The 19,587-nt window shown below is 40.9% G+C and overlaps 1 protein-coding gene across 2 annotated transcripts in view; it reads right to left on the minus strand.

The window, feature by feature from the left end:
- Positions 1-4,170: 4,170 nt before the first annotated feature.
- LOC125457891 (claudin-1-like) overlaps positions 4,171-19,587 on the minus strand; it is a 45,274-nt gene continuing 29,857 nt past the window's right edge. For both annotated transcript variants that reach the window (XM_048542634.2, XM_048542633.1), the window contains exons 4-5: positions 15,931-16,015; positions 4,171-8,250 (exon numbers count right to left, since the gene is read on the minus strand). In XM_048542634.2, the coding sequence (XP_048398591.1) occupies positions 8,082-8,250; positions 15,931-16,015 (254 nt within the window). In that variant the 3' untranslated portion in view covers positions 4,171-8,081. The remainder of the gene's footprint in view (positions 8,251-15,930; positions 16,016-19,587) is intronic.

Below are 19,587 nucleotides of genomic sequence, written 5' to 3' on the forward strand. Positions count from 1 at the left end.
TGGGGTTCAATTCCTGTTCTTAGACATCAATCTGACTCAGCTACCTGTGCCAACAGCTTCATTCCCAACATGCCGAAGGAGTCCAAGTTGCTGTGTGAAGATGCTCTTTTACTAGCATGTTCTAGCCTAGAGCTGTAGACAGTCATGGTAGAGAGGCCAACATGGCTGACCAGCAATCTCTCCGAATCTTACAGCCTACCATTGGTGAGCATTGAAAGGACTTTCAGGTTGATCCCTAACTTGCTTGGTCCACGTTATGAAAACACATTCCTTGTCTGTCAAGATCTAGAGCGGGAGTTGTTGAACCTGCACCTTCTACTCAGAAGCAGGGATCTGTTTACTGCTCAAGATCTCCTCTACAGAACAAATTGTGAGCCACAAATCTGTACTACATGTTGTGGGGGGAGCCCTGTGATAGGGTTAGGGTTAGGGTTATCATTAGAATCAGTTCACTTTCCAGAAACTTTGAGCTGGTAACTGAACTCAACAGTCTGGAAACGCACAGATTACCACTATAGCCACATTCTCTCCAAGACCAAAATGCACTTCCTGAAGTGTGGTGGTGTCAATGACTGAATGCAATTCCCTTGCTGAACTCCTCCCAAGACTCTGTATGCCAGTCTCAAACAGCAGAGTTAATTCCCAAAGAATCTCATACAGCTTGGTGTCTTTTTAAGGAAAGAAACAATGGTTTTATAAGGGATAATGGGAACTGCAGATGCTGGAGAATCCAAGATAACAAAGTGTAGAGCTGGATGAACTCTGATGAAGGGTCTAGGCCCAAAACGTCAGCTTTTGTGCTCCTGAGATGCTGCTTGGCCTGCTGTGTTCATCCAGCTCCACACTTTGTTATCATGGTTTTATAAGGTATGCTTAGGGATTTTTTTTAATGTGAAGAATCACTTGGGACTGACTGTTACCTCTACATACAAATCAACAGGGCTTGGCCTGCAAGTTCTAACAGGTTGCAATAATTGAGTCAGAAAAAGAACACACATTTAATTACACTTGAGACCGTGGGTATGTTAATAGAATATCTTTATTGAAGGTATGAAATTTCACCTCTCTGCCTCTTTCTATGGGTCTGCCACTTTTGAGAAGACCCAAAACTCAAGATTGCTGGTCAGCCATGTTGGCCTCTCTACCATGACTGTCTACAGCTCTAGGCTAGAACATGCTAGTAAAAGCCTCAGTTTAAAGGTTTGATTTCCTACTGAAATTCACAAAGAAATTAACCTCAATGCTAAATTCCTTCACATTATAACACGCAATCCAGAGATATAAGGTCATAATCTGGGATTATGCTCAACTGGTAGTTGTGGAATCTTGCTGTGTGTAAATTGATATCTGACTTCCCTATTATAAATTAAAACTGTTTATTGAACTACAAAGTGATGATCTAAAAGCTTCAACGTTATTTTTTTTCTTTCCAATACAGGATTGGTCACACTTTGGGCTCTATACTCAATCCACAATGAATTTGTAGTTAGATCGTTAGGATCCTTACAATATGCATGCAGGCCATTCAGTCCAACAAGTCGCATCCACCCACCGAAAAGCATCCCACCCAGACCCATTCCCTTAGCTTATAACCCTGCATTTCCCATGTTTAATGTACCTAACCTACACATCTCTGAACACTACGGGCAATTTGGCATGGCCAATCCACCTAAACTGCACATCTTTGTCAATCCCACAGTCACCGGGAAAATGTGCAAACTCCTCATAGACAGTCGCCCAAGGGTAGAATTGAATCTGAGTCACTGGCACTTGAGGCTGTAATGCTTAACTGCTGAGCCACCATGCAACCCTAAATTGAGGCAGGTTCAAATGGTCTTCTATGTTCTGTGAATGGATCCAGGGGAGATATTACAACTAATGTAGAGCTAGATGGTCAGGACTCAGGGTAATCAGGTAGAGCAGCAATCAAAACATCAACTGTTTATCTGAGGCTATGGTTTATTTTTAATGTAATTATTGAGAGGGTGATGGTTTCAAATAGGTTTAACTGTCAACATGTGTTTTTAAAAAAGGAAGAAAAATATTTTGGAATTTTCATTGGATCACACTAGAAATGCCATTCTTCCTTAGTGAGTGAGTCTATATTAAATGGCTTAATGTTACAGGTTTTATCTCATGTTTAGAAACCTTTTGTGGGTTTAAGTCTAATGAGGAGGTTTCATCTTTCAAGGACATGTTACATGAAGATGGCAGATGCCTGTCTTTTTAATTTCACTGTGTGTTGCAGGGGAAAAATGAGAGGGACATATTTTTACACTTTCTGGTTTTCAAGGCCTCTGCAATGCACTAATACAGCTGTCTGCCTTTTCATACTAATGTTTGAACAAAAAACTATCTCAGTGAAGAGATAAGGGCCAACATACTATGATTTGAGTTAGCAGTCGTAGCTTCACAGTGGTGATCGTGCCTTGCAGTCACATTGTAATTTTAGGGCCAACTCCAGAGTCTAATTCTAAGCCAGTGCTGTGCTGTGCTGTCAGAGTGTTGAATGAAGTAGTAGATCACTCCTTCAGGTAGACTGCATATTTTCATGGTCATTGTTTGAGAGTGTGCGAGTCAACATGGGCGGTGGCCAAAATTTTTCCCGTAACCAATAATCACATAACAAACAATTCAACTGATCATTCATTCCATTGTTGTTTGTAGGGCTTGCTATATACAAATTAATTGCTAACCTTCAAAAGCAATCACACTCAAAATGACTCCATTAGCTGTGAAGCGCTTTGAGATGTGAATGGCACTATGGAAATGCAAGTATGTCCCTCTTTGGGCACTAACTGTTGAAAAAAGGAAGAGGATTAGAGTAAAGACTCGGTTTAGCTGCAGCTGCTGTGCATCGTTCAAAGCTTCTGAGAAGAGAAGGCTGACTGAAAGTAGTACCCAGGCCAATAATTATATTAACCCATAAAAATTTATCCCATAAACCTTTGACAAGATTCTGTGTCGTAGACTATTCAGTAAAGTTAGATCAGATTCAGGGTGAGCTTGCCAGTTGAATACAAAGTTGGCTTAATGGCACAAGAGATGGTGGAGTGTTGTTTTTCGGACCGAAGGCCTGTTACTAATCGTGTTCCACAGGGATCGGTGTGGGTCTACTTTTGCTTGCCATTTATATAAATGACTTAGGTGAGCATATAGAAGGCACATTTATTAAGTTTGTGGATGACACCAAAATTGGTGGTATAGTGAACAAGTAGACTATCTAACAATACAAAGAGACCTTGATCAGTTGGGTCAATGGGCTGAGGAGTTGATCAGTGTTAATCTCTGATGGAGATTAATTTGGATAAATGCCAGATATTGCATTTTGGTGAAAAAGAAACAAGGGCAGGACTTACATAATTAAAAGTAGGGCCTTGGGTAGTGCTGTAGTACATTGGGGGGGTTCAGGTATATAATTCTTTGACGTGCATCACATGCAGACAGGGTGATTATAAAGGCATTTAGCACTTGCCTTCCTTACTCAGATCTGTGAGTAAAGGAAATGGGATGTTATGTTGAAGTTGTACAGGATGTCGGTGAGGCCTCTTCTGGAATACTGTGTCCAGTTCTGGTCACCCTGTTATGGGAAGGATATTATTAAGCTGGAGAGGGTTCAGAAGTGACTGACCAGGTGGTTGCCAGAAAAAAAAGCTTTGAGTTGTAAGGAGAGGCTGGGACTTTGTTCACTGGAGCATAGGAGCTTGTCGGGTGGCCCTACAGAGGCTTATAAAACCATGAGGGGTATAGATAAGGTGAATGGCAGGTGTCTTTACCCGCAGGTTGGGGATTTCAAGACTACAGGGCATAAGGTGAAAGGAAAAAAAGATTTTAAAAAGACATTAGGGGCAATTTTTTTTTACACAGAGAGTGGTTTGTACATAGAATGAACTTCCAGCGGAAGGAGTGGATGTGGGTACAGTTACAATGCATAAAAGGCATTGTGGTAAGTACATGAATAAGACATGTTTGGTAGTATATGGGCCAAGTACGGGTAGGAGGGACTAGTTTAGTTTGGGATTATGGTCAGCATGGACTGGTTGGAACAAAGGGTCTGTGTCCATGCTGTATGACTCTATGATTCTATTGCTGCTTGGCAGAAATTGAGAGGCCTAAGAGAGCAACCCTTTTCTTACTCATTCAAAGTAGCAAACATTTCAGTTTCTCCACTTAAAATAAATAATACCCCATTTATTGTAAAATTCATAGAATATGCTCAGTACAAAAAAAAATCAATTCACCGCATATCTTTGGATACATGTAATGCATGAAACAACAGGTCCAAAACCAGAAACCTGGTTTCTGAGAAAGTCTAGAAAGGCACAATTAATCAACGCTGGATAATATACAAAAAATCTAGGCTAGCAACAAGTCCAAAGGGACGTGTGAGCTATTGCAAAATAAACCACAATAATAGTCTTTTGAAAGTCTGGATCCTTAGCAAGCTACACCACTTCACTGTCACCAGGATCTCCTTTAAAAAAATTAAAGCTGGAATTACTATTTCAAATTTCAGTATGACTTTTTTTTTGTTCCAGCCACAAAGATCTAGAGTTCAGCTAATTTTAAAAGGGCTCTTCTAAAATTTCTGACAATGATCAATTAACAAAACTCTAATTAGAATGCACAGAAGAATATTCAATGAGATAGGGCTTTCGAGGTGTATGGAACAGCTCTGAAGAGAGATTAGATAGGCTGGTGCGGTTTTCCTTAAATAGAGAAGATTAAAGAGGAGCCTGATTGAGGTGTCCAAAATTATGAGTTGCATATACAGGACAAGTAGGAAGAATCACTTATGCTTAGCAGAGATCAATAAGAAGAAGTGTAGGTTTGAGGCCAAGGGCAGGAGGTTTGTAGCAGGTGTAAGGAGAAAAAATTCACCCAAAGATTGGTGGACATCTGGAACTCACTACCTGAAAGGGTTGTACAGGCAGGAACCATCACAACATTTTAGGTGATCGCTTGAAAAGCCAATAAACATAAGAGGCCTTGGGACAAGTGCTGGAAAATGGAAGTAGAGTAGATGGGTGCTTGATGATCTAGCAAGTCATAGATTCAGACAATTGCACGAAGGAAGGAGCTATGATGAGCCAAAGGGCCTCTTCCTGCTGTATGACTCCAAGACTTGCTCAAGGTTGTTGGACACACTGTTGAGATTTGTACCAAATGGAACGAGCACATCTTTAATTGCTATTTTGAACATAGCACACATTTAACCCAGCACACATGGGAGAACATGGGTAATCGAGGCAATGAGGATATGTGTGAGTTGCATTGAGTGACTAAGCTGCAACCTGTTCTAATCAGCAGCCACTGTCAGACCATTGATATGACTGTAGTAGCTATTTGCATGCCCTGGAGCATGGCACTTTCTTTGTATATTGGAACAAACCCGCCACTTTGTTCGCTGGCCAACATCTCTGTCTCGGGCTTGCTGCAGTGCTGCAGCGCAAGCTGGAAGAACAGTGTCTCATTTTTCACTTGGGAACTTGACAGACTTCTGGACTCAATATCATATTCAACAATTTTAGGGTTGAGGCACCTTCCACATGTTCTCCCCATTGACAGGCATCAGGCCTTGTTATCACATGTTCTGCTATTGTACACAATCACTGTTAGCCAATTATAGTCCCCATTAGCTATTCATTCTCCCAGGCTGATTGTTCTCCAATCTTTTGTCTGTCCAGCTGTTCTTCTCTCTCATTGGGCTTTATCTCCACCAATCATTTACTCTCTGATAGAGACAGCTTATTACTTTTAACAGGTTTGTAAATAATGTTACAAAGACATGTTTGAGGATTTCAAAGGTATTGTTGTTGAGCACAATAATTAAGATAATGTTTAAATTTGAAATTGAGCTCTAAACCTTAACATGACTTACACAAATCCTTACTTCCTTCTCCACTGCACCACCCCCCCAACACAGACACACACACACACACATCAGATCTTCTACATAAAAAACAATTTTATCTAGGCCACATCAATTCTGAAGGAATTGGACCAGAAATGTTAACTGATTTGTTGCCACAGATGCTGCTAGACCTGCTAAGCATTTCCAGCAATTTTCGTTTTTGTTTTTGTTTTGCAGCATTTAAAACAAATGCTTAGCATTTCAGAAACAGCAGGTTGATGGAGACTGACTTAGTCTCTGCTGGATGAGGGTAATTTACTTGCTGCGGAAATTGTATCACTTAAGTTAACACACATAGGCATGCTCTGGAAAGTAGTAAAACATAAAAGAATAGATTAATAAATGTTTGTTCTTCTATTCTATATGTAAATGAAATTGAGGGGCCTAAAAACACTTCAGGGTTGCAATTTCCGGCACTGCTTAGTCCTATTTGGATAACAAGTTGAATAACTGCCGAAAATTTCAACAAATAATTGCACACAGTTAAGAAACAGTTCATTGTAAACTTACACCATATATATTTGATTTCAGTCACGTAGAAGACTAGTTTCATGAACCCATACCTTGACATCCCTCATTGAAAACGTCAGCAAACTGATTCCAAATCATCCAAATCAGCCAGCCAAAGCAACAATTTCACTTCCACTCCAGGATTTACTCAGAGTCAGTTTCAATTCCACCTTGAAATTTAAGGAGTCGGCAGTCCAACAATTCTGCCTCAGAATCAAGAGGGAGAGTTGGAGAAATCTGACCCTCTAGTGATTCTGGAAATATTCATCAGGTATGTTCAACAATCGACGGTTCAACTTCTCCCCACTTGCCCACTCAAGACAAAAATCAGTTCTTGTCTTGCCCTGTATCAGGGGATGGGGGTCAGACTGAGGAACATTAATTAACTGCAACAAAAGAAAGGTTGTGGATGAAATTGAATCACTAATTGTTGAACGAAGAAGGGATTTGTTGGTATATGGTGTGAAAATGAACATTAGTTTAGACAAGTTGTGTTTCTTTGAGACAGTGATGAATATCAATTATTTAACAATTACAGCCTTACTGGAAAAGTCAAGAAGCTCAGAACACTAAAGTGATGCTTTCCTACCCTGAGTACTGTTGATGTTGCTGAAGGTGAAAATAGAATATAACAATTGCAACCAGCAAATGTACACTGGATATGAATTACAACACAGAAATACACAGGGTTACTGTATCAGAGCATTAGTATATCTAACAAATCAACCAGCCACCTTTATATGTACATGAAGACAGGTCAACACAAGCATTTCAGAGACGCGTGCATTCAGCAACTCTGATAGAGACAGCTTATTACTTTTAACAGGTTTGTAAATAATGTTACAAAGACATGTTTGAGGATTTCAAAGGTATTGTTGTTGAGCACAATAATTAAGATAATGTTTAAATTTGAAATTGAGCTCTAAACCTTAACATGACTTACACAAAATTGAGAAATAGCAAAGTCTTTCTTTCATTAATGTGGGGGAAATGTAACCATCTAGAGCGAAGTGACTTTTCAATGTATCTTTTCTTCTTCAATCGAAATCAAGAGGTTTCAATGGGGCGTTTTAGGCATTCACCATCACACACCCTCATTTTCACTGTTACTTCAAGTCTGCTAAAGTGAGGCAAATTTTGTGACTACAATTATTCTATATCCCCAGCTTTTCCATTTTCTGCCCCTCTCCTTTAATAAAAGTGATCATTAATGCTGAACAATCATCTGGCAGACACTGTACCAAAAGGATTGTGTGTGTGAACCAAGCGTATTGTAATGCAGCAATTGAAAGCTTGACTGTATTTGAGTTCCTGTCCTCTATCCTAAAAGAACACCCAGTTTCCCTATCACAAATATACAAGTCCCTTACAATCCCTCATACTGAAATACTCATATGACATTTGATACGTGATAAGAATATATGATCATTTGCAGGCAAAATATTCTATATTCTGTACTGAAAACAAAAAAATTGACAACTGGTTTATTTAAGACGAGCTGAAATTGAAATGTAAGCAAGTAAATGGAAGAAATTAATTAAGTTCCGACTCGTCTTTTAGGAAATGTCATGAAGGATAATACTAGGTATTCCTCACTTAAAGGGACACACAGCAAGTGAGTAGCTTGAGTAGGTTCCTCTCAGTAGTTCTGCTGGTCTCACACGTAGTTCCTTGCAGTAGAAGGAGCACCTTGTGATCGTGGGTAGGCATTGCTTGGGTAGGATCCCCCAGTACCTTTGGAGCAAGAGCAGCACAGGAAGGCCCCACCGAGTAGACAGAGGGCAGCAGCAGCCCATCCTATGAACAGAGCTTGGCCAAACTCATACCTGCAAGGGAAAGAGAAACAAGAACAATATTTTGATGCATTGGCCTTTGATCAGACCAGGGCCAAAAGTCCCTGAAAACTTTCCATGTTTATTCTTAATCAACATTTGTCTTTCTTTCTAAGGTCTATATGGAACAATGGATTTCTCCTTTGAGGATTGGTTTATTGTACAGGAGGTTTACCGTTGCTCAATTTTACAATGTTTGTTGAGGTTTTGAATTTGTTTAATAGATTATCCCAAAACTCTGGACCTAATTCAATTCAACATTCCAGGCTGCAAGCAATTATCTTATTCAGAGACCTCCGTTTGTAGGTTTCATTGGCATTCACTTCAGACAAAGGTCTGAATTCCAATAGTTCACATTAAATAGATCATCCTCCAACAATCCACTTGGAATTCAGATGCACAGTAGAAAATTGGGATAGAAAGAATTGGACATGAGAGAGTGAGCAAATGAGTGACAGCCTTCAAGGTAGAAGAGATTTATCATCCACTTACTGCTTCTGCTTGAAGCATTGCAGCAATCTTCAGGCAGAAATACTCAGTGGAAAATCCACCTTGGTCTCCTCTGGATGACCCAGCATCACAGTTGCTGGCATTTCATCAAATCGATTCACTCCACATGAAATTGATATACTGCTGGAGGCACTAGGTACTGCAAATATTATGGGGTCTGACAACATTCTGGCAATAGCACTGAAGACACGTGCTCCAGAACTAACTGCATCCCTAGATAAGCTATTCCAGTGCACCTTCAACACTGGTATCTACCCACCGATGTGGAAAATTGACCAGATATGACCTGTACACAAAAAGCAAGACAAATACAACCAGGTTATTAGCACCCTGTCTGTCTACTGTCAATTTTCAGCAAAGTAATGGAAGATGCCATCAACGGTGTTTTCAAACACTAACACGCTCAACATTGACCTGCTCACTGATGTTTAGTTTGGGTTCCGCCAAGGGCATTCAACTCTTGACCTCCTTACAGCCTTGGTTCAACATGGACAAAAAACTGAATTTCAGAAGTGAGGTGAGAGTGACTTGACATCAAGGTAGCATTTTGCTGACTGGAGCAGAAAATAGTTCTAGCAAAACTGGAGTGAATACAAATTGGTAGACAGCTGACTGCTGGTTGGAGTCCTACTGGCGTAAATGAAAGTGACCTTGGTTGTTCCAGGTCAACCAGGAACAGTTTCAGGACATCTCTGAGGGGTCAGGATAGTGTCCCAAAGCTAAGCACCTTAAACTGCTTTTGTCATGACCCTCTCTCCATCATAACGTCGGAATTGAGGATGTTTACTGCTGATTGCACAATGTTCATCACTCGTGACTCCTCAGATACTGAAGCAGTCCAAATTCGGGAAGACCTGGTCAATATGCAGGTTAGGGCTGACAAATGTCAAGTAACATTCATGCTACACAATGCCAAGCAGTGACGATCTCACCAATGAAAAAAAAGTGTAACCATTCCAGAATTTCAAACTTCAATCAATTAATGCAAAAGAATTGTTGAAGTCAACAATTTGCATTTATTCAGCATTCAGTCCTTCTTGTTCATTCTCAGAATGCAGAAATCCTTAGCTTGTCCAGAATTTTATTTCCCATCCCTAGTTACCCTTCAGAAGGTTGTGGTGAGCTACCTTATTCACATGCTGCAGTCTTTGTGCCATTAGGGAGGGAGTTTCAGGATTTTGACACTGAAGAAACATCGATATATTTCCAGGTCAGGATTGTGAGTGGCTTACCAGGGAGGTTGCACATGGTGGTGTTCCCATTAATCTGCTGCCCTTGCTCTTCTGGATAATAGTGGTTACAGGATTTGGAAGGTGCTGTATAAGGAGCCTTGATGATTTTCTGCATTGCATCTTACAGATGGTACATCCTGCTGCAACTGAGTATCATTGGATGATGGGACATATGACACTTTAGCTAAGTCTGCTGCTAATATAAAGATAAGGAGGAGATTAAGTTGTAAAGATGACAAGGGAGTCTGCACATGGATATAGACAGGTTAAACAAGTGTGTTAAAAACAACAGCAGGTGGAAAAGTTGACAGAAAATGTGAAGTTAACACTTCAGTAAAGTAACTGACTGATAGAATATTTAGTAAATGGAGAGAGATTGTAGAATGCTGCCATACAGAAGGATATGAATGTCTTTACATATTTGTCATAGAAAGTTAATCTGCGGATACAACAAATAGTTAAGGCAGCAAATAGTATATTGCAAGTCGACTCAAGATTATTTTCTCCTAATCATTATTTTTTGGTCATCTTTTATTGAGAACCCCTGTTAGTTTTGGATTCACAGAAGATTCACCAGAATGACTTCCCAAAAAAAGGCATTTGAGAATGCTTCCTGCAATGGGGAACACCAGTTACCTGGATTGAATGAAAGAGCTGGGACTGTCTACTATTTTGAAGGGTGGTTTGACAGGAGATATGATCAGAGTATTCAAAACCTTGAGGAGTCTAGACAAAGTGAATAGGGAGAAACTGTTCTCATAAGTGGAAGGATCAAGAGCTAGGCATTGTAGATTTAAGATAATTAGCAAAAAAGTAACAAGAGGAGTGACATTTTTACACAGTAAATGGTTAGGAACTGGAATAAACAACGTGTGAGTAAAAGGTGGGGAAATGGCACTGAGTAATCCATTCTTGTAGAGACTCAGATAAACAGTGGGCTGAATGATCTCCATCTGGTCTCAATCTTTCTGAGATACAGACTTCAGTTTGGGTTTGGAATAGTATTAGGGTTGAGTGTTGGCATCACATATCTGTGGATTACAAGAATGGGAAAATTGAAGATTTGGTCTACTCCTGGATTGCAAATTACTTATCCTGCAACTTTTAGGAATGCAAAAGTCAAGAGTTCAGAAGAACTCAAGATTTTCTGCTTTTTTACGATAAGCTAAGCAGCTTTACGAGAAAACTGTTCCAGAAGAGGGATGAGCGAATACTTAATAGCCTATAATAACTAGACAAACAGATCAAGCTTTTGAAGAGGCTTGGTGTGGCTTAGCAACAGCCTCTGTGGTTTGCTTTCCATTTTTCTAGACTTGAGAATTGTTTAGTTGTGGAAGCAATCCAGTGTCCCATCACAGTAGATGGTGAAATTTGACTTCAATGAAAATCTGCAATTACAAGCCAACCTAATGGTGACCACATAACCACCAACTGGCTCACTAATGTCCTTGAGGGAAGGATTTTTTAAAAATTCATTTGTGGGATGTAGGCATTGCTGCATTTATTGCCTGTTCCTACTTGCCCTGGAGAAGGTGTAGCTGAACTGCCAAATTGAACTTGCTGTGGGTAGACCCATAATGCTGTTAAGATTTTGACTCAGTGTAAATGAAGGAATGGTGATTTATTTCCAAGTCAGGGTGGTGAGTGGCTTGGAGGGGAACTTGCAGGTACAGGCACTCCCATGTATCTGCTGCCCTTGTCTTTCTAGATGAAAGGGCCTGTAGGTTTGGAGGACACTGTCTAAGGATCTTTGGTGAATTTCTGAAGTACACCTTGGACATAGTACAGATCGCTGCTGCTGACATTCAACAGTGATCTCTTCTTGTAGCCACTGTATTTACATGGCAGGTTCCGTTGCCTAATTTTCCAATCATTATTTCTCTGCTCAGAGCTGAGTCATCTCATCCTGTCTGTTTATTAATGTACATGGATTCAGCATTAAGGGGATAAAGTTTAACTCTATATAGGAGCTTCATTGATAACCAGTTTGACACAGGTTTAAAGCAAAGATTTGTTTCTAATAAACCCGATATTTTACTGAAGAAACTTGGTGCAATGTTTGGTTTTTTTATGAACAGTAATTAAGAGACACAAAATGGCTGTTATTGTAATTAAAATAAAATTGTTTAATAGTGGGATTGATTTCTAGTGTAGTCCTCACTCCAGAGTTGTGAAAGAAATGCAGACAAAATGGCAGAAATTCTTTTCAACATTGAAAATAATAACAGCATATATGAATCATACCCTTACTGTTGTGATGCTTATGGGAGTAATTAAAATAAACTGTATGCAGTTAATTTGAGCCCACATATTTCACTTCTCCACCCCCCCACGCATATTTGCGAACATACACAGACACAAAATTCACTTTTTCAAAGAATGTTCCCAGCTTTAATTCATCTTGTACAGACCATTAACCTGCAAGTGGAGGTGAGCCCAACTGAAAAATCAGCCTTTCAATGCTTGTAAGAACAATCAAACCTTTCAGCATAAAAGTTTACTTTCTCCAAACATTAAATCTGAATTGTATCTGCTGTGGCTGAACAGTACAGCTGAATAGGCATTAGCACACATTTTACAACTTGACTCCTCCTTTAAAGCTATGTCAGTAGTTCAAACCTCTATGACTATAGCAAGCAAAGTTCATAATAATTCTGAGTAACATTGCCTCCACTTGCTGAACTGCATAAATCATCAATTATTTTTTGCTGATATGCAGGAATTACGCAAGATAAATGTATCCATGTCTAGCTTAATTCCACTGTCCTTTGAGGACTTTCAAGTGAGAAGTAATCTGCAATTCATTAACAAATCACGACCAAAGGAAAATATTACAGATGCTAGAAATCTGAAATCTTAAATAAATACTGAAAATGCTAACGAGGCTCAACAGGTCTATTAGCATTTGTGACAGAAAAACAGTCAATGTTTCAATTCCAACATGACTCTTTATAGCCCAAAAACGTTAACTCTGTTCTCTCTCCACAGATGCTGCTGATGGTTTCCAGTGCTTGATATTAACATTAAATGTACAGTTTTACTGTTGTTTATGGGTCATAAAAATTCCTCAGCAGCAGAGTAACTGAGATGTTTGTTATTCAAAACAAAGAACATCTCACCCACTAAAGAAGAAGGAAGGTGTCTAAGTTTGGAAACAGAAAAAGGAAGGGGCTCATTGCCAAAAGAAGAAATTCAAAGTCACATGATGCAACTACAAAAGTGTGGATTTTGATACACAAGGTGAAATTGGTCTGTCGATACAGTGTAGAGCTGGAGGAACACAGCAGGTCAGGCAGCATCAGAGGAGCAGGAGAGTCGACATTTCAGGTCGAGACCCTTCATCAGTCCTGATGAAGGGGCCCGACCTGCAACATCAACTCTCCTGCTCCTGTGATGCTGCCTGACCTGCTGTGTTCCTCCAGCTCCACACTGTATTGACTCTGACTGCAGCATCTGCAGTTCTCGCAGTCTCCAAGTGAAATTGATCTGTGCCAGTTTTAGGCAGGCCAGCGGGGACCATTGCACTCAATATCCCATTAACTTGAGTGGGAATTGATTCACTACTGATTCACCAACCAGTTAATTTTCTGTCACTCCCATGGATTAAATCTTTCCCCTCGTGCATCTCAGGTCAAAAGTGCACTATTTCAATAGGTGATGCTTTGGGAAGGCGTAGAGAGAAACAGAGCCCACAATGGAACTTTTTGTTTGATATGATCTGTTAGTCTTTGGGACATATGTCCTACTTAGCAGGCATGACATAGCCAATGAAACCCATATACCATATTACTCATTTATGTGACAGGCACATCAGATTTTTGGCTTAATGGAAGCATCCTGTTAGTGGCAGGTGTGGCATTCTGCAATAATAAGGTAGTTATCACACAAATATTCATAACGTAGGGTCTTGTCCTTTACAAACAGAAAGTGCATATCCACACATATCCACCTTTTTCAACTGAACACCAGTAAATATCTAGTGCATTCCATATGACAATGATACAAAAATAGAGATTGCTGGAAAAGCAAGTCTGGCAGCATCTGTGGAGAGAAATCAGAGTTAACGTTTCAGGTCAAGTGACTCTTCCTCAGAACGCGATAATGTCTTGGCCAATCGCAGTCAACTTGCCTGATTTGAATTCAAACATAAGTTTGACTGTTAACTGTACTCTGCTGCATTTCCCATGACAACTTTCCTCCCAATGGTGACTTGCTAATTTATTTCATGAGGTTTAAATTGTTATTCCCTTTGGTATTATGTAAATTCTGTCCTGCTGACCACAAGGCGAAAAGCTTCAACAATATGTCTTTTTTTTACATACTTCAGTTCTGAACTACATAGTAATTGTTGCATGACCTTCAGAATAAATCAGTTTCTTCCAAAACTGTATGTTACTACCACATTTATAACTGTGGCAATATTTACAATGTTCATTGCATGTCAAACATATAACCTGAGGGGTATTTTCAAACATTTTAACCCCCTTAGAGTAGTATGGCTAAAAGCCTGTACACAGTGGTGTTGCCACATTGCACCTTTGAAAGGGATTCTCAAGTGGCTACAGCTGAACTAATTGCTGGTTCTGGCAGGTTCTTTTCCCTGAGGAACTTTCAGTTCTCTCCAGTCAAGCTGGTCTTTTTAAGGGGAGAACACAGCTGAGGAGGAAGATGAAAAAGGGAAGAAGGAAACGTACTCAAAATCTGACATTTGAACACAACCTACATATTCGAATTCAGCTTCCTCATTTCAACCACAATCGATGGGTACTTCCAGACCAGTTTCTTATTTGGTTTGTGAGGCCACAACCTAAAGGTGCTTTAACTATTGACATTCTTACAATATTAATCCCAGAGACACACCAAGCCTCATTGATTATTGTTACTTTAATCAAACTATTCAGATGTGTTATAACGTACCTCCAAGGCAGTGGAACCTGAACGCAGATCTCCTAATTGAGAAGTAGGGACACTGTCACTGCACCATAAAACCCTCACCTCATTTAGTACTGGCTCTAGCAATCCATGAGAAAATCATTTTAAGCAACTAGTTTTCCCTCGGACCTCATCAGTGCAGGGGCACAACTCTACCAAGGATGATTTAATTGATAGATTGTTAGAATGCAATTCAAATTGGAGCTGCATCATGGAACCAGATGCTGTCCTCATTCACTGGATTGTCATTTGGGAAGTAAGTAGTGTCTGATGTGTTTTCACTAAGAGCCAGTGCCTCTGTTTGCCTCGATTTTCTTCCCAGTGATCTACAAAGGAGAAAGCTCCTCAACTAAACCTACAACTTTGTATTTCAGGTGGAACCAAATGAACTACCATGAAATCAACACTTTTGGCTGGCAGACCGTGGCTCAGGAAGTATAGATCTTGCCTTTACCTCAGAACATAGTGGGTTTAAGTACTCAAGCACATAACCTAGACTATGATGTCTGCTCTGAGAGGGTGCTACACTGTCACATTCACCACTGTTCACGTAAGGCAATAAGCTAAGGCCCTGTCTGCCCTCTCATTCAAAGTAGAAGATCCTATGTCATTTGAAGAGCAGCAAGGTTCTCCTGGCCAATATCCAGCCAAAAATCAAAATTGCCAAAAAGATTATTGAAAGAACTCCCCAAAGGCTGGTATATGGCACTAAGTCACTCTTTACTTACATGTGGAGACTCCTTGACACTGATCCAGCTTCCTTAGAGCCAGGTTTTAGAGTGAGCGGAACCTCTGACACTCCAGTCAGCCAGGAATCCTTGATTGGACCAGATTAACAGCCGCAATCAGGGAACTCATATTCTGTGAGGTTCCTGGTTGACCTTGTTACAATCACCACAGTTATCTTAATTGTTTATAAAGTAATTTGGAACATTCTGAAAGAGACTTTCATTATGAAGAATTCTTCCTTGCTTTTTTGGAAGCCAGATAGAACACTTACCTGTTGTTGGTTGGTGTTAAGGGGTTGTAGAACTCTCTAGTAATGTTGTTTCCATACCAGGCTGTAGCAACCAATGTAGCAAGACCTGAGAATGAGACCAGGAAGGACAGTTAGTCTCAGTCATCTTCTGCTAAAAGAACAACATGTGTGTCAAAATGCAAAGGAAATAGTATAGGCCTGTTACAGGCTTGCTCTAGGTCTTAGATCTGGCTTATTCCATGCAGTGTTAATTTTGGCTGACAAAAAGAGCTTGGCACTGCTCAACAAAAATGATTACTCACCTCCACACCCTCACCATTATTATGAAATACCATAATTTCCCAAATTACAACAAAGATATTTCATATTTTTTCCTATTCATTTGTGGGATGTGGGCATCCCTGGCTGGCCGGCATTTCTCGCCCATCCCTAGTTGCCCTTGAGAAGGTGGTGGTGAGCTGCCTTCTTGAACCACTGCAGTCCTCCTGCTGTGGGTTGACCCACACTGCTATCAAGGAGTAAGTTCCAGGATTTTGACCCAGCGACAGTGAAGGAACGGCAACATATTGATGGTGAGTGACCAGGAAAGGAACTTGGAGGTGGTGGTGTTTCCATATATCTGCTGCCCTTGTCCTTCTAGGTGGAAGTGGTTGTGGGCTTGGAAGGTACTGTCTGAGGATCTTTGGTGAATTTCTGCAGTGCATTTTGTAGATAGCATACACTGCTGCTACTGAGTGTCAGTGGTGGAGGGAGTGAATGCATGTGGCTGTAGTGCCAATCAAGCGGGCTGCTTTGTTCTGGATGGTGCTAAGCTTCTTGAGTGTTGTTGGGGCTGCACTCATCCAGGCAAGTAGGGGGTATTCCATCACACTCCTGGCTTGTGCCCTGTAGATGGTGGACAGGTTTCGAGGAGTCATGGGGCCAGTTATTCGCTGCAGTATTCCTAGCTTCTGGCCTGCTCTTGTAGCCACTGTTAATGTGGGGAGTCCAGTTGAGTTTCTGGACAATGGTAACCCCCCAGAATGATGAAAGTGGGGGATTCAGTGATGGTAACTTCATTGAATGTCAAGGGATGGTGGTTAGATTGTCTCTTATTGGTGAGGGTCATAGCCTGGCATTTGCGTGGCACAAGTGTCACTTGCCACTTTTCAGCCCAAGCCTGGATATTGTCCAGATCTTGTTGCATTTGAACACGGACTGCTTCAGTATCTGAGGAGTCACAAATGGTGCTGAACATTGTGCAATCGTCGGCAAACATCCCCACTTATGATCTTATGTTGGAGGGAAGGTGATCGATGAAGCAGCTGAAGATTGTTGGGCCTAGGACAATACCCTGAGGAACTCCTGCAGCGGCATCTTGGAGCTGAGATGATTCACCTCCCACAACCACAACCATCTTCCTGTGTGTCAGGTAGGACTCCAACCACCTGAGTGTTTGCTCCCTGATACCCATTGATTCCAGTTTTGCCAGGGCTCCTTGATGCCACATTTCTTCGAATGCAGCCTTGATATCAAGGGCTGTCACTCTCACCTCACCTCTGTAATTCAGCTCTTTTGCCCATGTTTGAACCAAGGCTGTAATGAGATCAGGAGCTGAGTGGCCCTGGCAAAACCAAAACTGGGCTTCACTGAGCATGTTATTTCTGAGCAGGTGCTGCTCGTTAACACTGTTGACAACAACTTCCATCACTTTACCAATGACTGACTGTAGACAAACAGGGTGGTAATTGGTCACTTTGGATTTGTCCTGCTTTCTGTGTACACAACATACTTCGGCAATTTTCCACACTGTCAGATAGATCCCAGTATTGTACTAGAACAGCTTGACTAGGAGAGCAGCAAGTTCTGCAGCAGAAGTCTTCAATACTATTGCCAAAATGTTGTCAGGCCCTGTAGGCTTTGCAGTATCCAATGTCTTGATGTCATGTGGAGTGAATCAAATTGGCTGAAAGGCTAGTGTCTGTAATGCTGTGGGCCACTGGAGGAGGCCAAGATGGATTATGCACTTGGCACTTCTGGCTGAAGATTGCTGTGAATGCTTCAGCATTATCTTTTGCACTGATGTGCTGGGCTCTTCTTGAGGATTGGGATATTTGTAGGGGTTCCTCCTCTAGTGAGTTGTTTAATTGTCCACCACCATTCATGACTGGATGTGGCAGGACTGCAGAGCTTAGATCTAATCCTTTGGTTGTAGGATTACTCGCTCTGTCTATCTCTCGCCGCTTCCACGGTGTGGTATGCAAGTAGTCCTGTTTGGTGGCTTCACCAGGTTGATAGCTCATCTTCACGTATGCCTGGTGTTGCTCCTGGCATGCCTTCCTGCTTTAAACTGCCCCTCTAACGTGCACAGACAGGCACAAAAAGCGTGGGTGTTTGATGGAGGGAAAGACTGAGAATGCAGTTCAGTGATCCCTGTTCACAGGGTTTGCTGAGACTGATTAGAATGCTCCTCCTCTATCTTCCTTCTTCAGATCTTATCCTTTGTTTGCAGGAGGCACAGGTTGACTTGTTTATATTTAAAAAAGGCCTTGAATTTATAAATTAAAAAGATCACAGCTTGCAACAACTGATGAGGGGAAATAGACTGGTTACATTCAAGCTTCAGATGCTTTTTAATGTGGAACAAAAATAGCTCCTTCCCTTTAGGAGCCTCAACAGCTTCTGCCCTGAATATTCACACTCATAAGCTATTCAGCTATCTGGGAGTCAATGACATGTTGGTGAGCAAGATGTCTTTGTCATCAATCACTGGTCACTATTTTACAGACCAATTAGCTACTTGTTGCTGGCTAAATCTGCCTTTGTACATGGCACCTTGGCTCCTGACCACCTTTATGTAAGCTTTCCCCACTTGAACTGACAGCTGTGTAAACAGCATTTACAATGAGTGTCAGATAACTTTCTTTTAAAAGAGTGTAGTTATCTTTAAACACCTTTTTCTTAGGTCAGCTTTTTTCCCCATTTCAGCCCACAATCAAAAATACAGGATGAAAAGCAACAGTCTCTACAATACCTTCCTCTCAGTTACAAATGAATGCATTTGTTTTAAAAGATCATAGAATCCGTACAGCGTGGAAACAGGCTCTTTGGCCCCATGAGTCCACACTGACGGTCAAAGCATCCCACCCAGAACTATCCGCTGTAACGCACTTAATCTACACATCCCTGAACACTATGGGCAACTTAGCATGGCCAATCCACCTAGCCTGCACATCTTGGGACTGTGGGAGGAGGTCTAGGAGAAACCCACGCAGACATGGGGAGAACGAACAAACTCCAAACAGAAAATTGCCAATGGCTGGAATTGAGCCTGGGTCCCTGGTGCTGCTGAGGCAGCAGTGCTAACCACTGAGCCAACATGCCACCCCAATTTAGCTATGAGACAATTTAACCTTGAGACAATTTAAACATGCTTTCTTGAACTAACAAGATGAGTGAGTGTATTAATTAGTAATTATAAGAAGAGTTTGAAATGTAACAAACATACATGAAGATTAGAAATGAGAGATGAGTTCAAAAAGATAAAAGTAATAAAAAGGTTAAATGCATCAGTCTCTGAATTGTTCATGAATAGTAGGTAAGACAATATCACTCCTGCTGCTGTATTTGGGCAGAAGTAGGCGATTTGGTCCATTGAGTCCTCTCCACCATTTAATATAATCACACCGGATCTGATAA

Source organism: Stegostoma tigrinum, chromosome 14 (assembly GCF_030684315.1).
Source record: "Stegostoma tigrinum isolate sSteTig4 chromosome 14, sSteTig4.hap1, whole genome shotgun sequence".
NCBI lineage: Eukaryota > Metazoa > Chordata > Chondrichthyes > Orectolobiformes > Stegostomatidae > Stegostoma > Stegostoma tigrinum.